The sequence below is a fragment of the Neodiprion fabricii genome, chromosome 6, assembly GCF_021155785.1.
Source record: "Neodiprion fabricii isolate iyNeoFabr1 chromosome 6, iyNeoFabr1.1, whole genome shotgun sequence".
In the NCBI taxonomy this organism is placed as follows: domain Eukaryota; kingdom Metazoa; phylum Arthropoda; class Insecta; order Hymenoptera; family Diprionidae; genus Neodiprion; species Neodiprion fabricii.
This window is the reverse complement of record NC_060244.1, coordinates 6,966,668-6,994,407: the sequence shown is the minus strand read 5'-3', so window position 1 is coordinate 6,994,407 and position 27,740 is coordinate 6,966,668. Positions and strand designations below refer to the sequence as shown.

The 27,740-nt window shown below is 41.4% G+C and overlaps 2 protein-coding genes across 4 annotated transcripts in view; one reads left to right on the top strand and one right to left on the bottom strand.

Moving 5' to 3' along the window:
• Window positions 1–22,552, top strand: part of LOC124184549 (transcription factor Sox-5) — a 139,336-nt gene extending 116,784 nt beyond the window's left edge. For all 3 annotated transcript variants that reach the window (XM_046574366.1, XM_046574365.1, XM_046574364.1), the window contains 6 exons: window positions 10,184–10,462; window positions 11,078–11,450; window positions 12,435–12,653; window positions 13,921–13,971; window positions 14,224–14,376; window positions 14,679–22,552. In XM_046574366.1, the coding sequence (XP_046430322.1) occupies window positions 10,184–10,462; window positions 11,078–11,450; window positions 12,435–12,653; window positions 13,921–13,971; window positions 14,224–14,376; window positions 14,679–15,160 (1,557 nt within the window). In that variant the 3' untranslated portion in view covers window positions 15,161–22,552. The remainder of the gene's footprint in view (window positions 1–10,183; window positions 10,463–11,077; window positions 11,451–12,434; window positions 12,654–13,920; window positions 13,972–14,223; window positions 14,377–14,678) is intronic.
• Window positions 22,553–23,091: 539 nt separating this feature from the next.
• LOC124184551 (DNA-directed RNA polymerase III subunit RPC3) lies at window positions 23,092–25,769 on the bottom strand. The gene is made up of 8 exons (XM_046574367.1): window positions 25,372–25,769; window positions 25,155–25,273; window positions 24,935–25,065; window positions 24,587–24,842; window positions 24,066–24,274; window positions 23,770–23,923; window positions 23,342–23,702; window positions 23,092–23,248 (listed from the first exon to the last, which is right to left on the bottom strand). Exons 1-8 carry the CDS (start codon window positions 25,516–25,518, stop codon window positions 23,108–23,110), a joined length of 1,518 nt encoding a protein of 505 aa, XP_046430323.1. The 5' UTR covers window positions 25,519–25,769; the 3' UTR covers window positions 23,092–23,107.
• Between the last annotated feature and the right edge of the window lie 1,971 nt (window positions 25,770–27,740).

The following is a 27,740-nucleotide window of genomic DNA, read 5'->3' as shown; positions in this document are numbered from 1 at the left end:
GGACGAGCGTGATTTTTTCTTTCGAATACTCTGTATGTTCGGTGTATTTTTAATTTATTTTATTTTTTTTCACATTATCTATTTTTTTCCAATCCTGCACCCAGTATGTTTATACAAAATATTATACCAATTTTTTTCACGCTTCGCCAAAGGCTCGGGGTTATAATGCGTTCTCGCGAGTCTCCCTTTCACTCTCTCCCTCCCTCCCTCCCTCCCACCGTCTCTCTCTCTCTCTCTCTCGCTCTCTCTCATCATCCGAAAATAGATTAAAACAAATACGTGCACGCAGTGTAGGTAGAGTTGAAGTTGGAGGTAGATGAAGTTATGTAGGTATAGGTTATAGGTCTATACATATATGAGTGATAATCCCTGTGAAAAAGCAATTTTTTCAGCTGCTCCAAATATACACTTGACATACCCTGATGCGGCGGCGATGCCGGTGCCGCTGCTTGCGGCAACAGTCATCTTCGCTATGTAATCTACAAGTAGTAAAGGGAACGCGGGAAAGCGTATAATATACCTAGTAAGCCGCTTCTCGATATAGCGAGCGCATCCCTCATGCATCTTATACTCTGCGTAATGGACGAATGTCACACCTGACAAGTACATCGCGCTTAAAAAGCTCTGCCTTATTCGTTATCGAGAATCACGAGATACTGGGCGAACAGGTCGATCAGTTACGCAGTGTATCACTTAAAAAGCCCCACACGCGCCCTGTGCGGAAAAAGAAAGCTCCGTGTCGCGTCGTTCCGTTTATCGGATGTTGTAAAATTATTGTTAATCGTTGTATACGATTGTAACCTGTAGAACGTCAGGCGGAAATAATTTTTAACGCGCGCGATCTTCGATGACCCGAATTGATCCAATTGCGGAAAAGATATCCGGGGGTGTTCAGGGGGTGTGAAATTTCGACGAGGGGTGAACCAACCCGCCCCACTCCTCATCCCCTCTACAGAGTACCGGCATCGTCATCGGGGTGAATTCGCACTCGCGGAATGAATGAACATGACAAAGCCGCGGGTGAATTGCCGGGGTCGCTCTCTCTAATTAGACAAATTTTCGCTTTTATTATTGTTATATCTACATAACATACATAATACCTGTACATACAACGAGAGAAAAGGAACGAACTTTTCGTCGTCTTCTTGTTAGTCAGATTATACAATATATACACCATTGTTATGTATACACATATAATTCGACGACAAAGGCGTCGATGAGGATATCGGTCCGAGGGGTTACAATACAATTATAAATGTTATACAATATTCGTACAATATCGTTGCACGGCGGACGAGTATCGCAATAATTATTGCCGAGAGACGCGCGACAATTGACTCCGCGGACAATATAAACTCTCCGCGATTCTTGTTCTTCTGCGTACGCCTTTCTATATTTAGGGAAGCCGCGGCTGCCGTGCAGAGTGGGTGGCGGCCGCGGTTGCTCCGCAACGAGAGAGAGAGGAGACCGCATCCGCGGACCTGTGCCCGAAGGCATGCATGGCACAGGAATTCCGACGAATGTGAATGGACCCGTGCCGCAGCTGTGCATTCCATTCTATTCCGTTTCGTTCCGTTCCGCCACCGTCGCCAAACACTTCTTTTCGCGCATCCCCCGCACAAAGACCGAATTCACTTTCGCTCGAGTAACTGACTCGGCTTTATTAAATCGGACGTACGCGGGAGAAGGAGAATCAAAAATTTGGTTTAACTCTTGCGGCAGCTATGGGGGTGCAATGCACAGATTTCGATTTGTGCATAACAGTTTGATATTAAAGATTCGTCTTGAGATGCTGTTAAACTCGATGTATACGAGAGTTGAGCATTTACAAGCGCAAGGATTTATTCGTGCAGTGGAAAATATTGGGTCTTTGGAAATAGGGGATGGTACGGTAATGAATCGGTGGAATAGCGTAAACGAAACTACAAGAATTGTTCAATTCGTGACGAATAAAAGAAAAAAGAAAATTTTAATTTCAACATAACACCTCACAAGTTACAGGAATCATTTACAAATATCTTTTGCACTTGCAAGATCTACGACACGTCATATCGTGATTATTTTTCAGAAAATTCGGATCCCGATAGAAAAATTATGACGATACTTTTAAGAAGAGACTTCATCGAAATTTCGAACAAAAATCAACTTCTTTTTTTTTTTTTATTCCGACATGATTATAAAAAAGTTCTTCGACTGATTTTTAGGTTACTGTATCATATGCTCTGGAAGAATATTTCAAAATCCTGCAACGAGAATGCATATTATGCACAAGGAACCTTTCAAGGAAAGATTGTGGCCACTGCTGCAAAGAATTCCTTGCGCCTACAATTTCATCACGGGAGGTTGAAACCTTGTTTCAAGGTCTACACCAGCATAATCGAAAAATTGGTGGAAGGATTTTTTGTTCACACGATTGCTAGTAACGATTTTGAAAATTTTACCGAAGTCTCCTCCCCTAAACAGAATAATCGTACGGCAACTGCGGTGCGTTCAACCATCGACGAAACACAATATAAACAATAAAATAATCACGGATGAGTGAATTTCGTATTCTCGTGGCTGCCACGCAGTCCCCTACGAGTTCTTCTCACGTTTCGCGAAACGTTCCCATAGCAATATCTCTCCACCTGTACGCAAGTAGGTGTAGATGTATCGCATATTCTTCTCGGTGCCGGACAACCACCGATGTATCAGTTTACGCTCAAGGTGTAACCTGCATCTTGTATTATTATACCTTATTCATTCCTCCGCCGATATTATTCTCTCAGCGTGTGTCTGCATGGCTGCACCGCGGTCCATCCCCTCATCCCTCCCTGCAATGGAACCGTACACTGTAATACATGTTTACAGATACGTGTATATATATATATATTTGAAATTGTGAAGAAAAACAAGGAGATGGCCTGCAACCGCGATACGGATGCAAACTAAAAAGTGGGAAAAATAAGCCCGTCGTAAATATTTCTAGACGGGGCACGATACGCGAGTCCTGCACATCGGCAGCTAGCCGGGGTTTCGTGTATCCGCTTTTCGGGGTTCGGGGTGGAAAAGAGGGAAAAGGGGGGGGTAAGGGGGGGGGGGAGGAGGGCAGGGCCACGTGCACGGGCGCATTATTCTCGTTTCAAGTGGTTCTTCGGACCAGCGTAGATATCTCTGAATGCGGTTCGTCGAGCACCGCGTGGTTGTTCAGCTCCTGGCTGCTCGGTCCGTGCACGGCGATGGTCGTATCGGGATTATTATAACGTTATACACACATCGCCCGCCTTGCTCGTAGAACGCACGTTAATATTTCGCGTACCTACGCGCAAGTGTGTGTGTCCGTGTGCGCGCAAGCAGAGGTTCGAGTTGCGCGGTGACTTTATGCCCCCGTTATGCCTGCGCGCATACGCGAAATTAATTAAAGTCAGTGAATCCCGAGGGCGAGGAGGCGCTTCATTGTGATCCGCGGTTGCTGAGGTATAACCCTGTGGCGTGCATTGTAATCGGCAGTACAAGCTGTATTCCGCCCCACGCCCCTCGACGCCGACGTCGACGCCGACGCCACCCGCCGCGGAGGAAGAGGAGGAGGAGACGCGCGGACGCTCAAGTAGGCGCCCCCCCCCCCTGAAAACCACCCCTTCAGAATTAATCACTTTCTAGCTCGTGCGGTAGCGCGGCCGGGCGGGACGGGTTATTTTAATTGTCTGCGAATTATTAAGGAGCCGACTTGACGATCCGGCTGGGCGAAAAGTCGGATTCATGCGGGTCGGAGGGGCCGATTGTCGTCTCTGCGTATAGGCACTTGGATTGGTCGGCGATTTTTGTTTTACGTGGGAAAATCTTGGTGACGGATACCTGGTGGAAAATTAATCTAGTTTTTGTAAATACCCACGTTTCAAACTTCAACTTTTCACTCAAACTTAACACTATTGCGAATTCGAGGTTTCCCTGCGTTACTTTAATTGTAACAAAGATGCTAAAGGTGGTAAGTGTGTCTGGAAAATTAGGGAATTTTACAATCGAAAATTACTGCAGACAATCCTGCAGCAGGAGATACACATGGGACAGTGTACCTGAATGTAGAAAATACTGTACTTCGTACTGTTGTGTCCTTGTAAGTTTTTGCATAAAAGCAATAGCGCGAATTATTCTGGTATAACTGTTTTTACAATTATTACGTGTCAATATGAATTTCGATATTGCGGTGCGTGGCGTTGCGTTGCCTCGGAGTGGAATGATAGGAAAAAGGCTTGGCAAGTATCTATTGTAAGCCCATTACTTTTTTTTTATTCCCTCTACGTCGGTGTTGGCTTGGGGCCACAAAGTCGAGTGAACCCGATAAGAGAAGGAAATAAACAAACCACGAGACTTTTTATAATCAGTATATGAGAGTACAATTCTGGTCGGTGTATACAATATATATATATGTGTGCGTGTGTATATATGATATGCTACACAGTCAATCAAATTAAACGATTACATTTATTTTCGTCTCGGTGGAAGGTTGTTACAAACGAACCAAAAGAATCGAAAAAAAAAGAAGAGAAAAGCATAGAGACGAGAGAAGAGGTAGCCTAGAAGAAAAAGAGCGCCTCCAGCAACCAACCGCATGCCAACTAATACTCTCGATATGTAAAGCAAAGAAGAGGAATCTCTTGTGTCGTGTTCGCACGACGCAAGCCTCTCTCGTTTCAACCGCTTACCTCAAACTTCGCCGCGAGTAGGTATAACAAATATTCGAAATTGAAAGTCGCGAAAATTTTAAACTATCGTCGAATCCCTTTTCCACGCACTTGATCCCTCTGATCGCCTGCTTGAGTTTCAATTTTCGCGACAGAACGGAAACAAGGCATTTTACTCGTAAAAAGAATATTAAGGGAGGATCGTAGCGTGCGGGAATGTGAATGAAATTATTGATGTCCCTGTGAAATAGCAATGGAAAAAATTGTTGTAAATTTGGGACGCGTTTCGTCGTCGTGCCTCATACCTCGTGCACACCCTGCACCCTTCGGCGTTATACCCGAAACACGTGCGCTAAATTAAACGCGGAACGTGGCGTTGGTTGACGATCATCGCTCATATAGGTTCGAACGGCGGGGCGCTTGTCTCGAATAACACTCGAACGAAGAGAGAACGAGAGCGAGCTTGCGCGAGCAAGAGTCGAGAGGAGAATGCTTCGTGCTTGGGGCGATGGGAAAAAAGGGAGAAAGAGATATACGCGGGAGTAGCTAGGTGATATTTGTTTTAATTTTTCCGTAAACACAGACCCGGTGAAAACCCGGTAAAAATACCCGTACTTATACACCGCGCGGCAAAAACGGTGGGAGGAGAGTCCGGGTGCCAAAAGTGAGAACAGGCCTCGTTTCTCGCCACCTTATAGTCGTCGAGTGCCTGCACGTCGACGATGGCGTGAAACGCGAGAGAAAAAGAGAGAGAGAGAGAGAGAGTGAACGGAGATAAGGAGCCGAGTCTGTTTTCCCCTCCCTCCCTCCCTCCCTCCCTTCTTCTTCTTCTTCTTCTTCTTCTTCTTCGTCTTCCACCTCGTCTTTTTATTTTTCCTCCGATCGCGGAGGCGTCGAAGAGGTCGGTACGTCGACGCCGGGCGTTCCGACGACGGCTCCCGAGGGGTGCGGACAAAGGGAAGGAAATAGAGGTGACGCTCTCGGCGCGGACGCGTCCTGACGTCTCCGGGTCCCGCGGGACGCCCGCGGAGTCGACGGGATATAGCTACTCGCCGGAGATAAGAACCCGGGACAATAATCCCCTTGACAGTCGGTCTCTTCGGTAGGTCGGCTTATTCCTACTCGATCCGCGAACGCCGCCGGGCTACAACTCTGAGCCCTTAAGAGGGTGGTGCACACACAGTAGCGACGTCTTCGTTCCGGGTGTCCTGTGCACGCCTCGCACGGCATTAGTTTACGCTATTAATATACCACGGATATATGACGCCCGGCATCAGAGGCACGTACCGTCTGCAGAGAGCTTCTTGGCTTTCCTCGTCGAGTCCGATCACGGAGCGGAAGATAATCGAATCGCGACTGACTGTCGGGGAAATATTCGCCGCTGCTAATGCGGCGAAATAATAAACGCTTCTTTCATCGTACCTCTGACAATTGGGAGAGAAAAATTTGAGGGGACGGTGCAACTGCGATATTGCCAAATGAACGATGTCGATTCGGTAACGTTGATTTTCAATCATTTCTCAACGTTCTAGGCGAGTTTCAGCGGAGGGTGGAGAATCACAGAGAATTGCAAGAAATATGATGAGAAATTTGCAATAGAACGTTGACGAATTGAAACCACTTAACGCTTACCGCAAAAGTTATCAACAATTTTTAATAATTCTAATGATATCGGTTGTCTCGATTGATTCCTCGTTATTCTAAAAAGTATTTCGGTCATTCAAGTCCCTCGAAATCGACGATTTGATTTCCAACAGTTAAATTTATGACTTCCTTAAGTGAATGGCTTCTCGAGTCGGAGAATTATGCACGCTCATTCATAAGGAAGACGTGCTTTTCTTACTCCAAGTTTTAGTGTGAGAGATTCGGAGACCGGCCCATCTGCCTAAGCTACAGTTTGTGTCTGCAGCTAGAATAATCGTGTAGCGGGATTCGTTTCTCCGAGCTTTCAAGCTTTAACGCGCCGAGGCTCGAAGCTTTGTTGTGTCACGAATACAGAGGAACGCGTCAACATTTTTACGAGGATGTCGTCGCGAGCTCGTATAACGAGCTGGAACCACATCGGGAACTATGTCTACTACAATCCTCCGGTAATTTCCGAACCAACTCTAGCTGTGGCGCAGCGGACTAGGAACGGATTTTTTCGAGTATTTAAACTTGGGTTGTTGGAAAAACGGGGTCAAAATCGTCTTGGAGTAACGGGAATTTTAATTTAAAGAGAAGAAAAGACAGGGTTTTATTTATTGAAACTTTACGCCAAAGTCACAAATTGAACAATAATTGTTCGGATATTTTCGAGATTCTGAATGAAAATAGCTAGGCGAAAACCGATCTTCAGTCAGCTGTTTTCACTTATTTCCGCACGTGTGATACGTCAAACGACAATGAGAAGAACCAACTGCACGAGCTTCTCCTCCCGCCTTCTCTCGAGCCAGGAAGCCAAGGATTATCGTGGGATCCGCGGTTACTGAATAGCATAAAAAGTGGCGCGATTCGTGGGACGCCGTAGGGTTGGGATCGTGGGGAATAGAAGGAAGAGGGAGTCGATCGAAGTCCCAATTTTATCAAACTTTCCTCCACCAATTCCGGCGCAGAACGGAATAACCCCTGATGTGTTCAATTGCTTTCAGACGGAAGTAATATTGACGTTCAATTTCGCGACGAACAAGGGTCGCCCGTAAGCGGGATGGAAAAAAAGACACAAATAAATCACCTGTCCGTATTCCTTGATGCTAAAAAATTCTTGTCTACCATGCATATACATGCGTGTAAGGTAAGTGTCGGTACCAGTTATTGACCTTTTTTTGATCGTATTTGTTCGATCCTTAGTTCTAAAATTACGAAAAAAAATAAGTTTGCATCGTCCCTTTGTCAATTGATTCTATTCATCGAGGAATTCACAATTTGTGCCTTGGCAAATAAAAGGGTCAATAATTGTGTCTAAACGTGTCAATAACCGATACACTTTACCTTAATCTTAATTCTCTGATCGCCGGCATCTACAATTAAAGTTCGATTTCGTTGAGAATAGACAAAATTAGGGCACGAAGATCGGTAGTTTTTACAGTCGATTTCAATATGCTCTTCGGCAAAAAGTGCAAACCTGCAAACTAAGACATTTACAAAGGTTCTTCACTTCTGCGGACAATCCATGTATATTCTTAGTATGTACCGGTATAAATATTTTTCCTTTTTACTGACCCCGATGTAAGTAAGTACTTGGATAGAGTTTTTACAATGCACGTGGCCGCGCTTCGTGTCAAATGAATTCCTATGACCATCATCCAACTGTATCGAATACCTCGTACGGGTCACAGATGCTACTGTTTGATTCTCCCCCTCACGCAACTCTATTTGCTCTTGGCCCTTTCATGCTCTCCTGCTGCACGCATTGTTACCGCACAGCCAGCCCTCAGCATTGACAGTGAATAATAAATACCCTATTGAAATTTTCATTTCGCATTATGGAAGAGCGCGTTAAGGCCTGCAGCGTTAGAATGACAAAGAGATGAAGAGAAAACACGCGGTGTAATATTATTCAGTCATTCGGTCGCTGTTAGAATCTCGGAGATATTATCGTCTGTCACGAGGTACCTAATGGCTGGAAAAAGTAGTGAGAAATTAAGAAACGAAAGATGACAAATATCTTGCGCAACGGAAGCTGTAACCCTGTACGAGGATAGGCAATGGACCAAAGTACGCACGTACGTTACAAGTTAAACTCGGGCGGTCGGGAACAGATGCAGGATATTCTGCGAGCCGGCCAACTGGCCGCTTCGCGTTTTACGGTCCAAAATTAAACCACAATAGTTATAATCTTGCGAATTTGTCGTTCCTCCTATTCGTCGTATGGTATTCCAAAGCGAATACGCGACCGCGTTGTTTCGGAACAAAGATTTTTCCACGCCGATCAATTTCATTTCTTTTTCCCAATTACACGACGATGGAAAGAAAGTTATCGCGGCGAACGAATCGACCGATCCATAATCGTTTTGATCAAGACGAAACGTCGTCGCGTATAATCCGTACGGTACCGGCGGCACTAAAGGGCTTCGATTTCGATTTCCGAGTATCAAAGTCTGGTGGGAAGATACTGTACAGAAGCCCGCGATATCCGGGCGACGACAACGGCGTCGGTATGTCTCTTATAAAAGGTTGAACGATCGAGCTGCGGCGGGAAAGAATCGGCGATAAGGAGGATAACTCCAGGCGTACAAACGTAGAAGCTGCCGCTGCACGTCGACGGGGACGATATCCGAGACAAAGTCGCCTTTGTGGCGAAGCAGAGGACCCTGACGAACGCCGAACGGAGCGAAGAATAAGAGAGACGGCATGATATATTACAGAGTCCGAGGAATGAGACGCACGGGTCCGAGTTTCCAGCGTACAATATCCGGCGGACCGGGAATACACGCGCGGCTATTTATTAATATTATTGCTCGGTAGAAACCCGTCTGCTAGCGAACATGCAATTTGTTTATCTGTGAACTCTGACGGTGCCACGGTATCAAAAGGGTATACTAGAGGCACGTACAGGCGACCATGGACGGACGGTCCGTAAACAGATAATAAACATCTAATAAAGATATGTCCGAAAATATACCACGCCTAGGGTGTATACGCGAAACCTCGCGCAAACTCATCCCTCACTAGTCGCCCGGACGACGATCATCCCACCTCCACAAAGTCGCGTCAGTCCAGATCCTCCTTCCGGGTACTTTGACCGTTTCACGTCTCGGCATCGCAGAGCTGCTCGTAGGTGTACGATACAGATGTACGAGAGCCTTTGGAGTCCAATCCTTGGTCCTGTCCGCGTGCAACGCGCAAAGCGCAAGCTCGCGAGGCGGTCCAAGGACCTCGGATTGGGTCGGAAGCAGGAATAAGAAGGACCCGCGCGTGTGATAAATGAATCGCACGTCGGGCAGAGGTACCCGGGTCGTGGAAGGATGATACATTTCGCCGTCGGAGTAGGCACGGCATCGGGCAACGATTATGAGAGGCATACCTACCGGTTCGGTAATTGCCTGGCTAAATTTAGGCGCAGTGCCGGTGCAGTTGGCGTGAATGCGCGAGCGGAGCGGCATTGCGGTGTGCGTGGATATTCGGCGGAATCTCGCATACTGAGATCCACGCAAACTCGGCGAGGCTGCCGGTCCACGAATGCGCGCGTCGGTGTGCCGGCTACGTGGACGTGGATGTGAATGAAACCCTCTGGCAGTGAGCCTATTTAAATTTAGCCACTGTGGGCGGTATAGCTGTCACGGATACGTATCATCGGCATAACTGCGAGCCTCGCAAATGAATAATGAAGTATGCCCGGCTCTGATCGCCGTTAGATGACCGGAACTTTGGTCGAGCGTTGCAGCCGCGTGCATCCGGGTACTTCTGCAAACGACGTGCGGCTACATTTTATCACGCTTTCAGGTGATTCATGGTGCGTCCGAGTCTCTCTCTCTCTCTCTCTCTCTCTCTCTCTCGCCGTCTCTCACTCACGGAACGTCTCTCCTTCTGCCTTCTTTCAGTCTTACCCTCCGCACCTGAACGCCGAGACCCAGAAGCAGATCGACATGCAACGGTTGCAAACCGAGCACCTCAAGCGCCAGCAGGAGCACATCATGCAGCACAACATCCAGGAGCTTCAGGCGCAAATCAGCAAGGGCCAGGTCACGATGCCGGGGCCTCAGACCCTCATGTTCCTACCCTTTCTTCAGGAGCAGCTTCGGGGACTACCCGTGACCTCCATGCCGCCGCCAACCTCTACGGCGATGACGGGAAACAAGCATATCAACTCCATAGCCAACGTGAGTATGACGACCTCGTATGGCCCGCGTGGTCGGTTGATACTCCTCCACAGTCCTACACGGTCATATGTATATTCGGCGGGGATTAATAATTCTCGCGACGCGCTCGCTGCACGCACGGTATTCCCGAGATAATATTGAAACAGGAAGACTCTCCTCCGCCTCCGCCTCCGCCTCCTACCGAACGAGTAGGTCAGGCCGACTCGGTTACGCTGGTATTTTTGTGTCAATAAAAGATCTCCAGATGTCACGACGCCGCCGTGCGCACCCTAGATGCGTTTCAAAATCGTTACACCCACATCTACTCCTCTCTCAATGTGAACTCATGTAACTGCGATGCACGATGCGCGCGATACGCAATTTCCACCGATGAATTAATACATTCGATCGATCAAGCCGACGAGCTACGAACGATAAATCGTCGCGATGCAACAAAATTTATTTTGGAAAAATCGATTCAAATATTGAAACGAGAGCGCAGGAGGAGATCGACTCATCCTGAGGGTGGTTTCCATGTGTGTCCGTGTCACCGCGTCGCGCGGCAAAATGAAAAACACCGGATTCAGAGCGAATAACGAAAACCAGATAAACAACTTGGAACGTTTGTTGTTTCAGATGATAAGCGGGCATCGAGACGGTCCAAGTTCCTGGGCGACGGCGCACCTGGCGCAGATGACGACGCAGATGGAGAAGGAGTCTTCGCCGACGCCGACGCCGAGCTCCGGATCCTCGCAGCCGGCGGCACCGACGCACCAGGATCCTGACACCCCGTTGAACCTTACCAAGCCAAAGTCCTCGGGACAGACGGCCTCCTCTTCGCCGGGAAGCGACTCCCACTCGACCGGGGCCGGGAGCAGCGGTCATCAGGAGCAACCCTTGCCCGCGACGGCACCGAAACTCTTCCATTCTAGCCTCCAGATGCCCCGTGGATACCTGCCGAGTCTACCTTACGGCGGACTTCCGCCGCATCTCAGCACCCTCTCCTCCAGTGAGTACGAATTTACGATTTGACGAATCCGCATGTAAGGTATCTTGGGTGCCGGAGTGCACGCATTGGCTTCGGATGGTCGATGGTTGCTTTCGGTTCGATTAGCTAATGGTATTGCTCTTTCTATATACCGAACCTACACTAGCTGTTGTTTCAACTGCGGATAGAAGCGTTAAGTTTATTATAGCAGGTTACCCATGTTACTGGCTTCGATCAAAGCTCAAGTTTTTTTTATTTTTTTTATTTTTTTTTTACAGAAAAGACAGTCATTTACGTGCAACATATCATTACTCCGGTTAATCCTGCGGCTTTGTAGTTTATTATGCGTTATACTTGCGTAAAGTACGCGACGGAATTAAGCCGAAATGAATTTATATAAGTTGTGCGCAAGCTGTAGCTGGAAAATTCTGAGGATAACGTGGGGTGTGCGGTTTGGTTTGGTATAGTATATCGGGTGCGGGAGGCCCACCACCACTTTTATGTATACAATTTTGACGTGCTATCTCAAGATCAAAGAGGTGGTTACTTGCCACTTTGAATCTGGCAAAAGAGAGAGAGAGAGAGAGGAGGGGAAAAAGGATGGCGAAACTGTGAAATGTATAGGAAAAGAAGGAGAGTAAAGGAAGTAATAATCATAATGATAAAACAACGCCGATGTCCGATGAGCGAACGAATTCCGTTCTGAGGAACCTCGGCACGCGGGATTCCAGATGTGGTTTCGTCGTTGTGAAATTACGAACGTCGTTCCGAGCAAGACGGTCATCCTGATATTTTTCCTTCTTATTTTTCTCCTTCTGATTATAATTATTTTTACTACTTACACTTATATATATGTATGTATGTAAAATTACCGCCTGTGATATACGCAACTTTCGACGGTCGGCTTGCCTTACCTCTCTCTAACTCTCTATTCGAGATGGATGTATGTACACATTGTACATAGGTATCGATATACGCTGCAACGTTCTGACGTTGACGTTTCAGTGGGCAAGGTGATGAATAAAGAGGAATCCGGAGGCGGTTCCGCCGCCGCGGCGGCCGCGGCGGCCGCGGAGAAACACTTCGCCATGCACGGAATCTACGGGATGCCGTCTAGTGCCGGCGGCATGCCTCCATCACCGCAATCTCAGAGGGGTATGAAACACTCGGGTAGTCGGGAGGATCCGTCGCAGGAGGAGCAGGACTTCCTCTCATCTCCGCACAGTGAGTGCTGTTTTCAGTCACTTTTTTTTTATCCCTTCTCTCCTATTTTTATTACACTCGGTTGTTCGTCTTTTCATTTTGTTTCATTTTTTTTCACGTTGTATGTGTTATGGAAGAGTTGGGTATGCGCATTATATGCATATGCGTATACTTATACATATTATACAGTGACTAAACCGTGAGCGATGGCGTCACCGATCATAGCTGCAGGTTTACATTTTTATCACGAAACGGGCGGTGTCTTTCGGCAAACTCAGCGTTTCGAAAGAAAAAGAATGCGTCATATTTTTTTTTTTTTTTTTCAATCTAAAGACGAAGGTGAAAATCTTATTTGTTCCTTGTTTTGTTTTCGCAGCCCAGTAAAGTCATCGAGCGATTCTTATGCAAATGTTATATATTAAGCAAATTTATGATTGTTACATACGGGATGAACAACAGTCTTGATTTGTGTATATTAAGGTGTTTTTCCGCGTTTCTTTTTTTTTTTTCTTTTTTTTTTTCTCACTCGTTCTCCGTTTCTTCCTTGTTTATTTTCCTCTGAAAGTGGTCGTTTAACCGTGTAACGACTCGAGTTCGCTAAGAAATTTCAAGATTGTGGTTATAAGGTCTACGACCTTTAACCACTTGATACTGTAGTCGCAGTGATCTAAAAATAAACTGTACCGTTCTCCTAATTCTCTTGCCTTTTGAAATATACCATAGGACAGGGCGTCAGGATGATGCTGGGCTGGCTCTAATCAAAACGTCTATTTCTACGTACGAGATTCGTACCGAACGAGAACTAGAGCCAATGATAGGTCTATCTATAGTTTAAGAAGAAGAAGAAGAAGGAAAAAAAAATGGAGAATAAAAATGAAAAAGAAATATATATCTATCAGGACCACACGTGTCGAAGAAACATCATGCGTTGTAACGTCGTCTGTATATGATCGCCTGTTTGGGATGATTCACTGCAGCATAACTTTGTTCCTGCAGCATGACGACAAAATTTACAATTTATTATCTCTGCAGCCATCCTCGCATATAACGTATTGCATACGTTGTATATATATATATATATATATATATATGTTCATTTAATTTTCAAAGAAAAATTATTGCGTATGACGTGAATTGGACCGAGATATTTTTTTATACTTTCATTCTCCCTCTTTCTTTTCGTTTCGCTTTTCTACTCGTTCTCGTTGATCAACGATCGCTTCACACAACGGTTAACAGCAATTTAGTTAAATCTCGTCGAAACGCATAATTGTTCATTTTGTTACAGTGTGGGGACGAGAGCAAGGCTACAAGGTTCCTGAAGATATAACAGAAAAAGGTGATTAGTCGATAATGAAAACTATTGTTTTTAAATTAAAATAACGTGACGATTGAACGTGCTAATATTTGAATCCTGTAAAAACTAATCGAAAGAAACTTCATGGTCCATTTTTATTTTATTTTATTTTATTTTATTTTTTTTTGCTATTTATTTTTCACCTTCTCGTGTCTCTTGGTGCGATCGAAGCGCTCTTCGGCAATTCTTTCAATATTCGACGAGTTAAAAATAATCCTACTCGTTTATATTTAGCGAAAATGGTGAGGCAGCAGAAACGGGACGGTGAAAACAAGCCGCATATTAAACGACCTATGAACGCGTTCATGGTATGGGCCAAGGACGAACGGAGGAAAATCCTCAAGGCGTGCCCGGATATGCACAATTCGAACATATCGAAAATACTCGGTGAGTGCAACGGCGCTTTTGCCTATTTTAATTTTACTTTCTTCGTCATTCGAGAATCATTCCGCAGTCTCGTCGTTTCCCGCGACGGGTAAAAGTGAAAACGCGAAACTCTTCGATTACTGCAAATTTATACTTGACCACTGATTGTGAGATGCAAAAGGCTATCGCATAATCTACACGGCACTTTAAATTTGGAGACAGATTCTCTTCGATAGTTTACATCCTCTTCGCATTCGTGATTGAAATTCATAATATTCAGCCACTTTCCCGTGCGTGAAAAATGTGTAAATTTGGCGTTACAGGTGCGAGGTGGAAAGCGATGTCGAATTCGGAGAAGCAGCCGTACTACGAGGAGCAGTCTCGGCTTTCGAAATTGCACATGGAGAAGCACCCGGACTACAGATACAGACCGCGTCCGAAAAGGACATGCATAGTCGACGGGAAGAAGATGCGGATCTCCGAGTACAAGTCGCTGATGCGACAGCGACGGCAGGAGATGAGGCAGCTCTGGTGTCACCGAGACGGCGGTGGTCCCGACATGGGCTTCCTGTCGCCGGTCGGATCGGAAATGACGTCACCACACCCTGGTCCCTCGGCGAGGCCGTCGGTGTCGCCGCCGGCGTCGCTCCTCAACGGAGGGGGCCCCGGTCCGAGTTCGGACCACGGTTCCTTTTACTACCCCCAGGACAGTCTATCCCCGAGTGACATAATGAACTTTTCCCCCGAGAACCCGGGGTCCGTTGGCGGTTACGACGTCAGTCCGCGGCACCACGACGAGGATTGAGCCGCGGCTCCGGGTCAGCCCTCGTGGCCACCCGGAGCTAACGCAAGACTTGCCCACGAACTCTTTTGGTAACCTGGTTCGAACTGGGGCCGGGTTTATTTATTCTTTTATCGCCAACCCCGCCGCCGAAGGACGTGTATGAACGTGTCACGGCGAACGGAAAAGAGGAGAAGAAGATAGGAAGGGAAGAAAGGAAGAAAGGAAGATAGGAAGAAAGGTAGGAAGGAAGAAGCTATTCAACTGGCCATCGAGAACTGGCTTCTTCGCATATTTTGCATCTACATGGCACGCAGGGTCGCGAGCAAAGATTACTTAACGGTATGACTGTACGATAGGTATGTTGTCTGCGTGCGAATTTGAGGAACGGTCCCATTCGCTTTGGTAGTATGAAGCTGGAAGTTTGGTATCGTAACGCGTTCAAAGTATGATTTGGTGTACATCATCGACGAGGTGAATATGTGCAATGTATCGACTGGACGGAAGAACTACATCGTCGCGACGTCCGTTGTATAGGTATCGATAATCAAATTCCAACCAATTTTCTAAACCGATGAAAGAAGGTGCAGAAATGAAATGGCAAACGCGACGTCGTCTCGAGACGTATATATAGATATATATAATATATTTATATATATAGATATATATAATATATTTATATATTGTATGTACGTCTACGTATACGTATATGCTACACACAACGCGCTGTACTGTATGTCACGCAACGTACTACCTAGGCGATGTAAAATCATCTTTATAACGTAGCTATAAGTATATCGAATATCGATCCGCGCCTACCTATACATACATACAAATAAAACACACGCAATTTATTACAATGAAATTTAGAAAAACAATTGAAACATTTCCGAGCGTTACAGATTGTCAGGCAAATAATAGAAAGAGAGAAAAATGAGAGTGAAAAAAGAAACACTGCGCACCTGATATTTTTTCACCTACCGTTTCTCGAACATGGTTGTGTCTGGTTTCAAATTCATTTATCCGGAATCAAAGTTGACGAGTGTTTTAAAATTTTCGCTTTGACATTTTTTTTTTTGTCTTTTTCATATAGAAACAAACTGGTTAGAAAGATAATCCATTACTTTGACATCTTATACTTCGAAACCTTTGGCTTATCGGCAGTGATATAGATAATTTTCTAAAAACTTGAAATTTTTTTTTTTTTGCCTTCAAAAACGACTGCAATATTTGAAGAATTCAATCTCAAGCCAGGAAAAGGTAGCCAATGGAGCGGGAGGTGAAAGAAACGTACGCATAACATTAACTTGAAAATAGAATGGTTCGTTTATTTGAGTTTTCTAAACATTTAACGTTATAAGATCACTTGACACATCAATCGCCTAATCTAGAGTACTGCATCGGGTACCTAGCATTAGCACTTTGAGGCGTTTTAATAAAAAAAAATAAGTGCGCGCAATACATAATAATAATAATAATAATAATAATAATAATGATAATAATAACAATATTGGTAATCATAATAACGGTAATGATAATAATAACTTAAAAAAACAGTAATAATAATAGTAGTAGTAATATTGGTAATCGTAATATAACGTTCCGTTGGTTTGCCAAAGCGCACTACTTTGTATCCCAGAATGTTATATTTGCCGGGTTTCCATATAGATCACGTACAGAAAAAGAAAAATCTTGTTCCTAATTCTTCCCAGTCCTATTCGTAATGATGATTCATTTTGACTAATAACCTTGTACGATTTTGATGACGGATCAGAAGAGTCCGGTCTCATATCAAGCGTCCCTTCTTTATTCGTTTAATCCAGGTTTGAACTTTGGCAAAAGGAAAAGGGCTGCATGCACATATTGAATGAACATGAAAATAAATCGATGAAAAACTACAGACGGATAAGCGACACGTTATCGTTTCGCATTGTAACTATAACACTTCACATCGTCACACTCCTCATTCGCGCATCTTAGGTATTATATAACTTTCAAATCTGCGCACACTTGCCTAATACACGCCATACACGTATGTATATCTACTTTTAACAATTGTCTTTTCTGTCTCTCTCGCTCTCTTTCTTTTTTTTCTCCTCTCTTTCTCTCTTTCTTTCTTTCTCACTTTCTCACTTTCTCTCTTTCAACGGAGAGGGAGGAGAATAGGCATATACTTTTGACGGAGATCGCTCATCGACGTTGAACATGTATTATATTTATATATGTATATGTATTAAACAGTTTCCATGTAATAAGGCAGGTTAATGTGAATCGGTCTAACGCCGAGCAAAGCGTGCCAGATCCGTACTAGCACAAACACGCGTTTACAGCCTGTAACGGCTTATACGCTATAATATTATACCTATTATATAATATTAATAATAATATAAACAGAAACACACACACACACACACACGCACACACTGACGCACATGCACACGCACACTTAGTACTTATAGTATTTGCATCATTAATTTATTGACTTTAATATTACTCTAAACTATGTAATAGTAGGTAATTATTGTAATTATAAGGCAGGTTATATGTATAGAAACAAACTGGAGAACGAGAGAAAGAAAAATAGAGAGATGAGTTGTGTGAATTTTAGTAAATTGTTATTATTAAATTATTCTTTTTATCCCGGTTATTATTGTCATTATTATTATTATTATTATTATTATTATTATTATTATTATTATTGATATTATTATTAGTGCTATTTATTAATCGGTATAGACTAACAATCGATGAATTTCAAATTATTATCTGTTGAATATTATGATGATGTTGTATCGTTCTATCTTTGCGAGCGAACCCTTTTACAATTTTAATTTGTATGTATATATATATTATATATATGTGTGTGTATTTTTTTTACGATCTTCCTTTTGCGTACCTTCTTGTTTATTAGTTTACTTATATTTTGTTGTTCCGTTTTTTTTTTTTTCTTTGTGTTTTTTAACTCTTACCCGTACATACCTATGTACTGTCGTTCGTTCGATCAAATCGTATTCGCGTCCCGGCCAATGACCCAGAACAATGCAATAACGGATTTTAAAAATTACCTCAGCGACGAATCGACGAGTTTCAAAAAAAGCAGAAACCGTTCAAAGGACATTCTTCCAGTTTTAAAATTTTTTTATTTATTTTTTTCTAACATCGACCACTTCTCCGATAGACGATATTACCATTTCTAAATTAACGGTCTGATAATTTCAAGAGAAGCCCAACCAGGCGTAAAATAAAAATCGCAAATCCGTTGCTGCACGTGTTACGTAGAGGTAAACTCGATTCGGGCGGCTCTTTTTTCCTCGAAGGAGAAGGTCCGGCGGATTATGGCGACGACGGAAACTTGATGTGATATCTAATACTAATGTGCCAAATAACAGTTTTCGAGAAGAAACGAACTTGCATGTGGGGCGGGTCGAATCGCTCACAATAATCACCCGTAATCCCGTTGAAGTTCGATTAAAATCTTCTTGTTGCCACTATAAATACATACTGTGCCACCCTGATCGCGTTGGCGAATGAAAAACTAATATCCATTTACTATTTGTAACAAATTTTAATTCTCAGCTCTGTTTCTTTTTTCTTCTAACTACAAATGTATGCTGTTTTTTTTTTTTAATTTTTTTTTTCCAATTTTTTTCTCTCTTTCCTTTATTTTTCTCTTCCTTTCTTTCGTTCGTACATTTCTATTATTTATGATATATTATATATTATTATATATTATATATATATATATACATGTATAATCAGTGCAATTATATACAAGGTACCTAATATAATTTTACAAAGAGAGCCAGTATCCTTGATATATCTGTACCCCAAGATGTAACCAATCTGATGCCGGTTCGTGTCAAAAACACTCGGATCAGCCGCAGCACGGATGCACATTTTGGGTCGACAGATAGGATAGCTTAAAAGGAAATAAGAAAAAAATAAAAAAAAAAAATTAAAAATATGTTTATAATAATATTTATTTTATATATATAACGGATTCGTACTCATAATTATTATGCCTACAGGTACGTACATACATGTACGGACATACCTATAAATATACATGTATGTATGCATCTATATTAAAAAAAAAAAAAATAATGAAAATTCGCATTTTCATCCGTAAGGAAACACGTTACAATGATACGGATATTATATTATATACAGATATAAAAATATAATCGCGATATTAGCGTCAATATCATTAATGTACAGTGTAACTATATTAATTGTGATGTACCTACGTAGCCGTACGTGTAATTATCAATATATATGTATATATATATGTACATATACATATTCATATATATATGTATGTATGTATATATATATATACAGTACTTTAGATACATATATACATATAGTTCATAGAATATATCGTTAATTCAAATACGAAACCCATTATTATTACATTTATTATTTTTATTATTAGTCATGTCATTATTACTATTATTGCTATTGCTATTGCTATTATTATTACTATCATTGTTGTTATTGTAAGCTATTAATTAGTCTTTTAATAACTCTAGGGGTAGAAAAGGTTGTATATGTGCCAGTCTAGACGACAACGCAAAGGTTGGATGGTCAGATGCCAGACTCGATGATACTCGAATACTCAATAAATAAAAAAAAAAATAATAATAATAATAATGAAGAAGAAAACAATCTGTTTTTTTTTTTTTTTACAAACTCATCGCAGAAAACGACATAATAATATATGTGTGTATGTCACGGGTAACCGCGATTAACTATTAGACCCCTCCTCTAACTAACACACAATTATACCTGTAATTAATTACTATTAATTATTCATTTCCATGAAAAAAGAAAAACAAATCACACTTGCGCATAGCTTACATGTACTTAGAGGTATATAAATATTGACCAATTTTACTTGCTAATATGAGCGATAACCGTTTCATTTCATTATACAGTATTTACGTACGCATCTATAGATCCTTTATCAATTTTGTGATTTAGTAATCTTCGACTCATTTGGAGATTTATTTCTGTTTTTTTCTTTTCCTTTTCTGCTATAGTTAATCAAACAAACATTGAAAAATTTGAACCAACTGACATTGTTTAAGAGTCGAGGAAACGAATGAACGGAACGGTAATTGATTTATAAACTAAATAATTACGTAGTCACACGATGGATACAGTAAAGAACAGAATTTACGCCCGTCTTTACATTTTATTTGCCCAATGTGCCATATACATATTTTTTTATAAATATCGTCCACGGGCTGATAGATCCGATGATATGCTAATGGATTATTCTTTATATAGGACTTCCCAACTGCTGTCACTGCTTCCTCAAATTTTGTTAATATATATATATATATACTTACTATCTCATCTCGATCAGTGACGAGATAATTTATGAAAATTGAGTCGATCGCATTTCGTTTAAATTCTTGGCGGTAAAATGTCGCGCAACAATTACATCGGTAATTTCTTTTTAATATTATTAATTTACGTCACAATTTTATACCTGCATGACAGGTTATCGCTTCAACTGGTCAGCTTGTAATGATAATATCGCGTACGGATGAAAATATCCAGACGCGACTGCGAAATGTAAAAGAATCTATCTCGTAATAAATTTTAAATCCAATTACAGTACTGATCGTTATTATTGTGCGTATAAACTAACGTGAAAGAAAAAATTGACTAACAACCATCTCGATATTCCAATAATTCGTATATACGTACCTATATAAAACGAAACAAAGTAATGATGCTTCATCTAAAATCAGACTTAATTTTAGGATGTATAATAATTATCTTTAAAAACGTATAGATCTATAATATCTACAGTTGCGCGGAGGATTGTACAAGAGAGGGGAAAAGAGGAAAATAGAAAAAGTAATCACGTATGGTATATATGTAAATAGAGACGCTGTCTGACTGGATAAATGGAAATAACGTCGAGGTACGAAAATTGAATACTGAACATTTATTATAAATAGTAATAACGTGATAGGTATGTACGCATCAGATCCATCTTTAATTTTTGTTGAGTTTGGTCACCGTGTAAGGAATCTATACCTACGTTCCAACGTTCATCTAAACACTGCACACCTACGATAAACTATAATAATTCACTCGTAATCTACAATTCTGTAATACTTGTAGAGGGAGAAAAGAACATTATATATATATTATTATCTATATATATATATATATTTACGAATAAAGCAAAAAACAAAAAACGAATAAATCAAAGGCACAAAATCAAAACATATTATTATTACTATTATTATTACTATTATTATTATTACCATTAATACTATTGCCATTATTATTACTATTAATATAATATGTTGAACCATCCGGATTTTATGTGAAACGCAGCTAATCCTAATTGAATCTTGATATCTGTTGAAACCCATGTTTAGATTTTCATCACTGCATACAATTGCGCACACATAATGCATAGATAGAATTTACAATTGATTTGTTCCTACGGGAGTATTAATTACTGTCCGGTAAAATAGTGTTTGGGTGGACGATATAATAATGAATATTATTTAATCCAAGAAAACGCCGGAAAAATAATCGCTTCTGCATCCAGGCGAGTGATGAGATTCGTGATGTATATATACCTATAATTATATTTTATCATGAAGTATAGTTAAAAAATCCACGTTTTGCGACGAATACCTAGTCGAGTATGATAATCATAAACGCCATAACGCACAGCGTTTATTATCCGCATTGATTGCCCATAATATCGTTTTATACTCGTTTAGTTTCACAGAGTGCCGATTAATTGTGCAACAAGACGTTATTTTTATGATAATTTGCCTGTAACGGTGCGATGTATAAAAGTCATTATTATACGCGGTTCTCGCATGAGTTGCAATTTTTAAGATTTATTAACAATAATATTACACTTACGAATGTTATGTTTCTCAATTACCGAATCGACAAGGTTCACATATCCATGATGAATGTATTATTATTATTATTATTATTATTATTATTATTATTATTATTTTTGTTTCAATCAGTCACAATTATATGAAATCGTTGAAAAATCTTTAACAGATTTCCACCCCAATCTCGGGTACTTCTTATATAAAAGTACGACCTTTCCAGCAGTTAATAGCGACACTCAAATGCTGAACTGTTGTATCCTGATATTTAGGAGAGCAGTACCAGCAGTACTATCGGTACATACATACATATATATATATATATCTGTATATATATATGTGTACATATATATATATATAATAATAAACACACAGATATATCATTATATTTATTGTAATAATTTAAAAGTTAGGTACTCTTTGTTGTTAGTATTTTAGATGCGTAATCATTATTATTAATATTATTTTTATTATTATTATTATTATTATTATTATTACATATTAATAAAATACCCGTATGAAATAAACAATATGTTATATCGGTTGTCGTAAATAATTATTATTACCTTTTTACTTCAGTTATTGGCCAAAGTTTTTCTGCAATAATATGTCTGTGCGCGCAATATGATGTGTCTGCTCGTGATGCAATAATGTAACGATTCCGAGATTTTCCGAAAAACAAACGGTACGTAAACGAAACTATAGCGTATAAGTCTTGAAATTTATGAAGTCACTAAACTTCTTGGTTATTTATAAAACGAACAGTTGAACAGTTATATTTATTTTCTCACACTTACTTGAAACTTACCAGCGTTCTTGTTCATTTATTTACATCGCTTTGATCTACAGTATAATGTATTTATGTGTTTATGCGCATTTCATTGGGTTGGAATCTTATTTGAACGCCCTTACAAACAAAAAAATATTTGGATCCCGAGAATGCCATCGAAGAACTCCTAGTTTTCTCTATGTTACCAATGGTAGTCATCTTTCGAGATTCTCTTGGATCGCCGAGGTCACTGGCTTCATGAAATTTGTTCATTATTCTTGTCTCATTGTCAAACAACGTGATTGAATATCAAAGTTTTTATTTTTCTTGATACCGTGAATACATTGTCAACAAAAATAACGTTTCATCTATCTGTAGTTCGCTGGCACCAAGTTTTTTAATTATGTCTTGTACTTTACCCAGTTCTAACTTTTCAGACGGGGTCATCATTTCCGCTATCTGTAAATATAACGGGAAACAAATCAATTTCAGCTTAATAAGCATTCCTTAAAATCGGGTTAAAGACTTAATTATATCCATCAAAATACCGACATCGTTTAACTGTTCTTCTGTGGCCCCATGTTCCTTCAAGTTACTGGTGAGCGTTTGTACCCGCAAGTGTTTCTCAATCATCCTCTTATTCACCGTGTTTTCGTGATCCCGCCGCTGTATGGTATTATAAAGAGCATGATAGCAGTGACTTATTTCCATTCCGACAACCTGATCAAGGTCTATGTGAAAAAGGAAGAATATTTTTGTCGGGGCATTCGAAACCGTCGTCTTCTTTAATTCTTGTACATGGATATAATTCTCCTGCAGCAACGTGTACGTTAAATGCTTAGCTTCCTTAGCAGGTATCATCGCCAACTGCTGGATCTGTTCCTGCTCGACGTATTTTCTTGTACGTACCAATCTGCGACAGAACATCTTATTACTTACACGTTATATGAGTGCTGTTTGGTAATATGTTGAATACTGACCTAAATATTCTTGCAGCCTTTGATCCGAATCGTTCAAGGACGATATTCTCCAGAGTAGTCCACGTTAACTGTGTGAAAGCTTGTTTCATGTTTATGCTAAACTGTCCACCTCCGCTATCTCCAACCCTTTTTAAAAACTGGCAAGTATCTTCCTCTGCAATTACACGATTTCATTTTTTTTTCGTTTCATTTAATATCTCTGGAATTAGAGATTCAAGATTCTGAAGATATAATGCTATTTGAATGGTCGTTGTCAATGACTGATATCAGGTCAATAATCAAAATAATTTACTGACCAATAAGGCACAAATATTGATCTAGGTGTTGAATTAACATGGGATATTTCAACTTTCTAACTGCATCCTTTATTTCCACGTAAGGTATAGGATTTGACGTTGCCCTCCACTCAGCTGTGCGCAAGTACATTAGATTCAGCATTTGCCTCATTAGCTCTCCGGCATTGTCATCAAAACGCTTAGTGATAGCAGAGACCATGATTTGATCCCTGAAATGTAATATACCACGATAAAGTATGAGGTTGAAGTTCTTAGCGTTATCGTAACAACGCAGTTTCATAAAAACTCGTTATTTTGCAATATTGAAATTTTCTGGAATTTAATAAACCATAATACAGACGGACAAACTTGTATTTGGTAAATTGAACTCCGTCAGTTGATATGAAGCTGTGAAATGTGGACGTTTATTTCAATATTTGGTTACTCTAACATTACTAACTTCAGTCTCATTAGAAAGTTAATGAATGCAAATGACTTTATTCATGCAAGTTGATAATTTCTCGCGGTTTTTGAATTGTTACCTGATATCTTGAGTGAATCTGTCGAAATTAATGCGCCAATATATATTATTGTCTCCAGGGTTTGCTGCGATGCCATTGGCCATTCGAGAAAGTGCCAGGAGATTAAGATCTGGGAAACTAAAGTCAAGCTTTTCTACATTTAAATCTATAGGGTCCTCTAGAGCAGCTGGCGTAATAATGGAACGCATTAAAAATTGATGCTTGACCAGTGACTCAAATTTTTCTTTCAATATTTCCACCGGTTGTTGGCGGTCACCTGATGATTTGACAAAAATTACAGAATTTACATGTACATATGGCAATCAAACAACGAAGAGTTGAATAAATCTTTTAAAAACAATCGCTCACTCAATAGTTGCTTCTCTCTTTGGTAAGTTTTGACTATTATTTTCGAAGCTGTTTCATAGCCTCGTCTTAATAGCTCCTCTAGCATAATTTCAGCTTCGTCACCCAGCAAACTTTTGACGAAAAACATGTACCTTGAAGGAAGTTTAGTTTGAAAAGAATAACAGGACAATAAATCGAATATAACTTGAAGCTATTTTAATCAAAGCATTGAGCATGATACCTTGGATATCGCAGGATCATCAAAATTCGCTCGTGAACAATAATATATTCGTTGAGTTTATCATTTTTGCTGTGTTCAACAAATCCATACTTTATAAGAACGCACATCACCTCCTTGATCTGTATATAAATAGAAGAGTTTAGATTAATGGGATAAGATTTAATTCCAATTAATACGTTCTTTCTTTCCAAATTATCTGAAATTGACGACGCCGTACTTTGTTAAGCGGCAGATTTACAGCTGCTTTTATAGCTCGTAGTGACCTTCGATCGTATTTCAATAAATCGTCACCCACAGTTTGCACGACAGGTCCAAAATGTTCCAGCAATAAAACGGAACATAATTTACAAAGGTAGATTGACATGTTTCACACATTAAATACAGTATTTGACATAAACTTGAGGTATAAACATGGGTCCAACCTCAAACATAACTTAGCTTTTAACTCTAAACAAATCGGAATGTTTTGAGGTTACAACGAGCGTCGACTGAAAGTAGCCGAATTTTGGGTCATGAACAACTTCAAAGCTGCCAACATCATGCAGCACTAGCCTAGTCTCGAAAAACCCTAGGGTGTATTCCGAAATATACTTTCGGTACTGCCGACCGTGACGTCACGCAGTCAACTGCGAACTGCTTTCCGATTTTACTCCGAATAGCCAGTCGCAGTAAAATCGGAACGCTACTTTCCAATTACACCGAGAACGTGGCCATCTCTCAAGTACTTCAACTACCTCACGTCCCAGCCGCAGTAGCGTCAAGAACGTCACAAATTTGGTGACGTCACTGACTGGCGGCAGTACGCTATCGCGTGATTTCGGAACGCGGTTGCCAGTACGTGCAGAACTGCCATAGACATATATGTCTATGAGTACTGCAAGTATATTTCGGAATACACTCCTAGTTAATGTGTGACTAACATTGTCTGATGGAGCCTCGAGTTTAAACAGAATTTGATCACGAAAATAGAGTTAGACGCAACATCAGCTTTGATTGAAGATATATACAGACACACAGCTCTGAGATATTTTTTGTAGCAATTGGGCGGGTTTAGGCGGGTTTGGGGGTATTAGCAGTTTCACGTATTATCAACGTTGACTAAAGAATATGAAGACGGATACCCCTGGGTAAATTTTGGTGAACAGTTTTCGCTGGGCGAGTGGGCCCAGGTGGACCTGGGAGCGTAAGAGGGTTCTGCTCTATCAACTCTACCTAACGGGCACGCGCCAACATTCGTAGCAGCCAAAGCAGTGTAGATGTGATAGCGTGAGAATGAGTCGGTACAAAGTTAGTACGTAAGACTACTTGTCCACTGCGACTTAGAAATGTCGATCAGCACGATCATCCCCGTGACAAGAAGCGTGAAGCATCCACCGCCAACCACCCCCAACCTCCTCCGATTACCTCGCACCATTTCCGAACACCTCCTACCACCCCCTGCCACCTCCGGCCGGCGTCAACCACCGCCTACCATTTCCGAACACCTCCAACCACCTCCTAACACCTCCTACGTTGACTAAAAAATATGTAGACAGTTGCCCCAATGGAATTAGATGTGACAACCGAAAATCATCGTGCGCTTGCGCTCCCTGAGAGGTTTCAATTGTAGAGTTGAGAACTTATTGCAGAACATCGTAGAGTTAACGATTTCGATATGATGCTGGCCGTATGCTGGGTGCATTCACTTTCCGAGTAACACAGTCTTCGCAATCATCATCCAACTGTCGCAGAACGACTGCGTTATTAGCTGACCCGTTAACTGAAGGATATATATTTAGTCACCGGCTGACAATGGAAGGGCCTGGCCGCTTGAGTCTGGAATCGGCAGGAGAGATGAAGTGTGTATTTCTTGTATGAAACGTGAAAACTAAAAGCATTATACATCATATCATATCATCATACATCATACATCATACATCGTACATCATACATCATCATACATAGTATTAAAGGTCGAAACCAAAGTTTGGATGTCGGATGTTCAGAAAGTGACGTCACCAATTCAAAATCAGCTAGCCGAATTCCTCAGTCGGGAAACAACCGCGCAGTAGAGCGGACGTATGAGAGTCGCGCTCCGCAAATTTCAAGTCTCGGGTTCTCAACCTCCCGGATCCCGCGCTTCGGGTCGGCTACGTATTTCGAGTACCGGGTTCTCAACCTCCCGGATCCCGCGCTTCGGGTCCGCTGAGCGGTGAAACTCGACTTCCAGGATAAGCGCTCCGTGGTTCCTGGTTCACGTTTACAATAAATTATTTCAATTCGTTTTTCGCGCAACCCCAAATTCGGTAACTGTCAGTCCGCTAATAAAATTTCTCGACTTCCAGGATAAGCGCTCCGTGGTTCCTGGTTCATGTTTACAATAAATTATTTCAATTCGTTTCTCGCGCAACCCCAAATTCGGTACCTGTCAGTCCGCTAATAAAATTTCTCGACTTCCAGGATAAGCGCTCCGTGGTTCCTGGTTCATATTTACAATAAATTATTTCAATTCGTTTCTCGCGCAACCCCAAATTCGGTAGCTGTCAGTACGCTAATAAAATTTCTCGACTTCCAGGATAAGCGCTCCGTGGTTCCTGGTTCACGTTT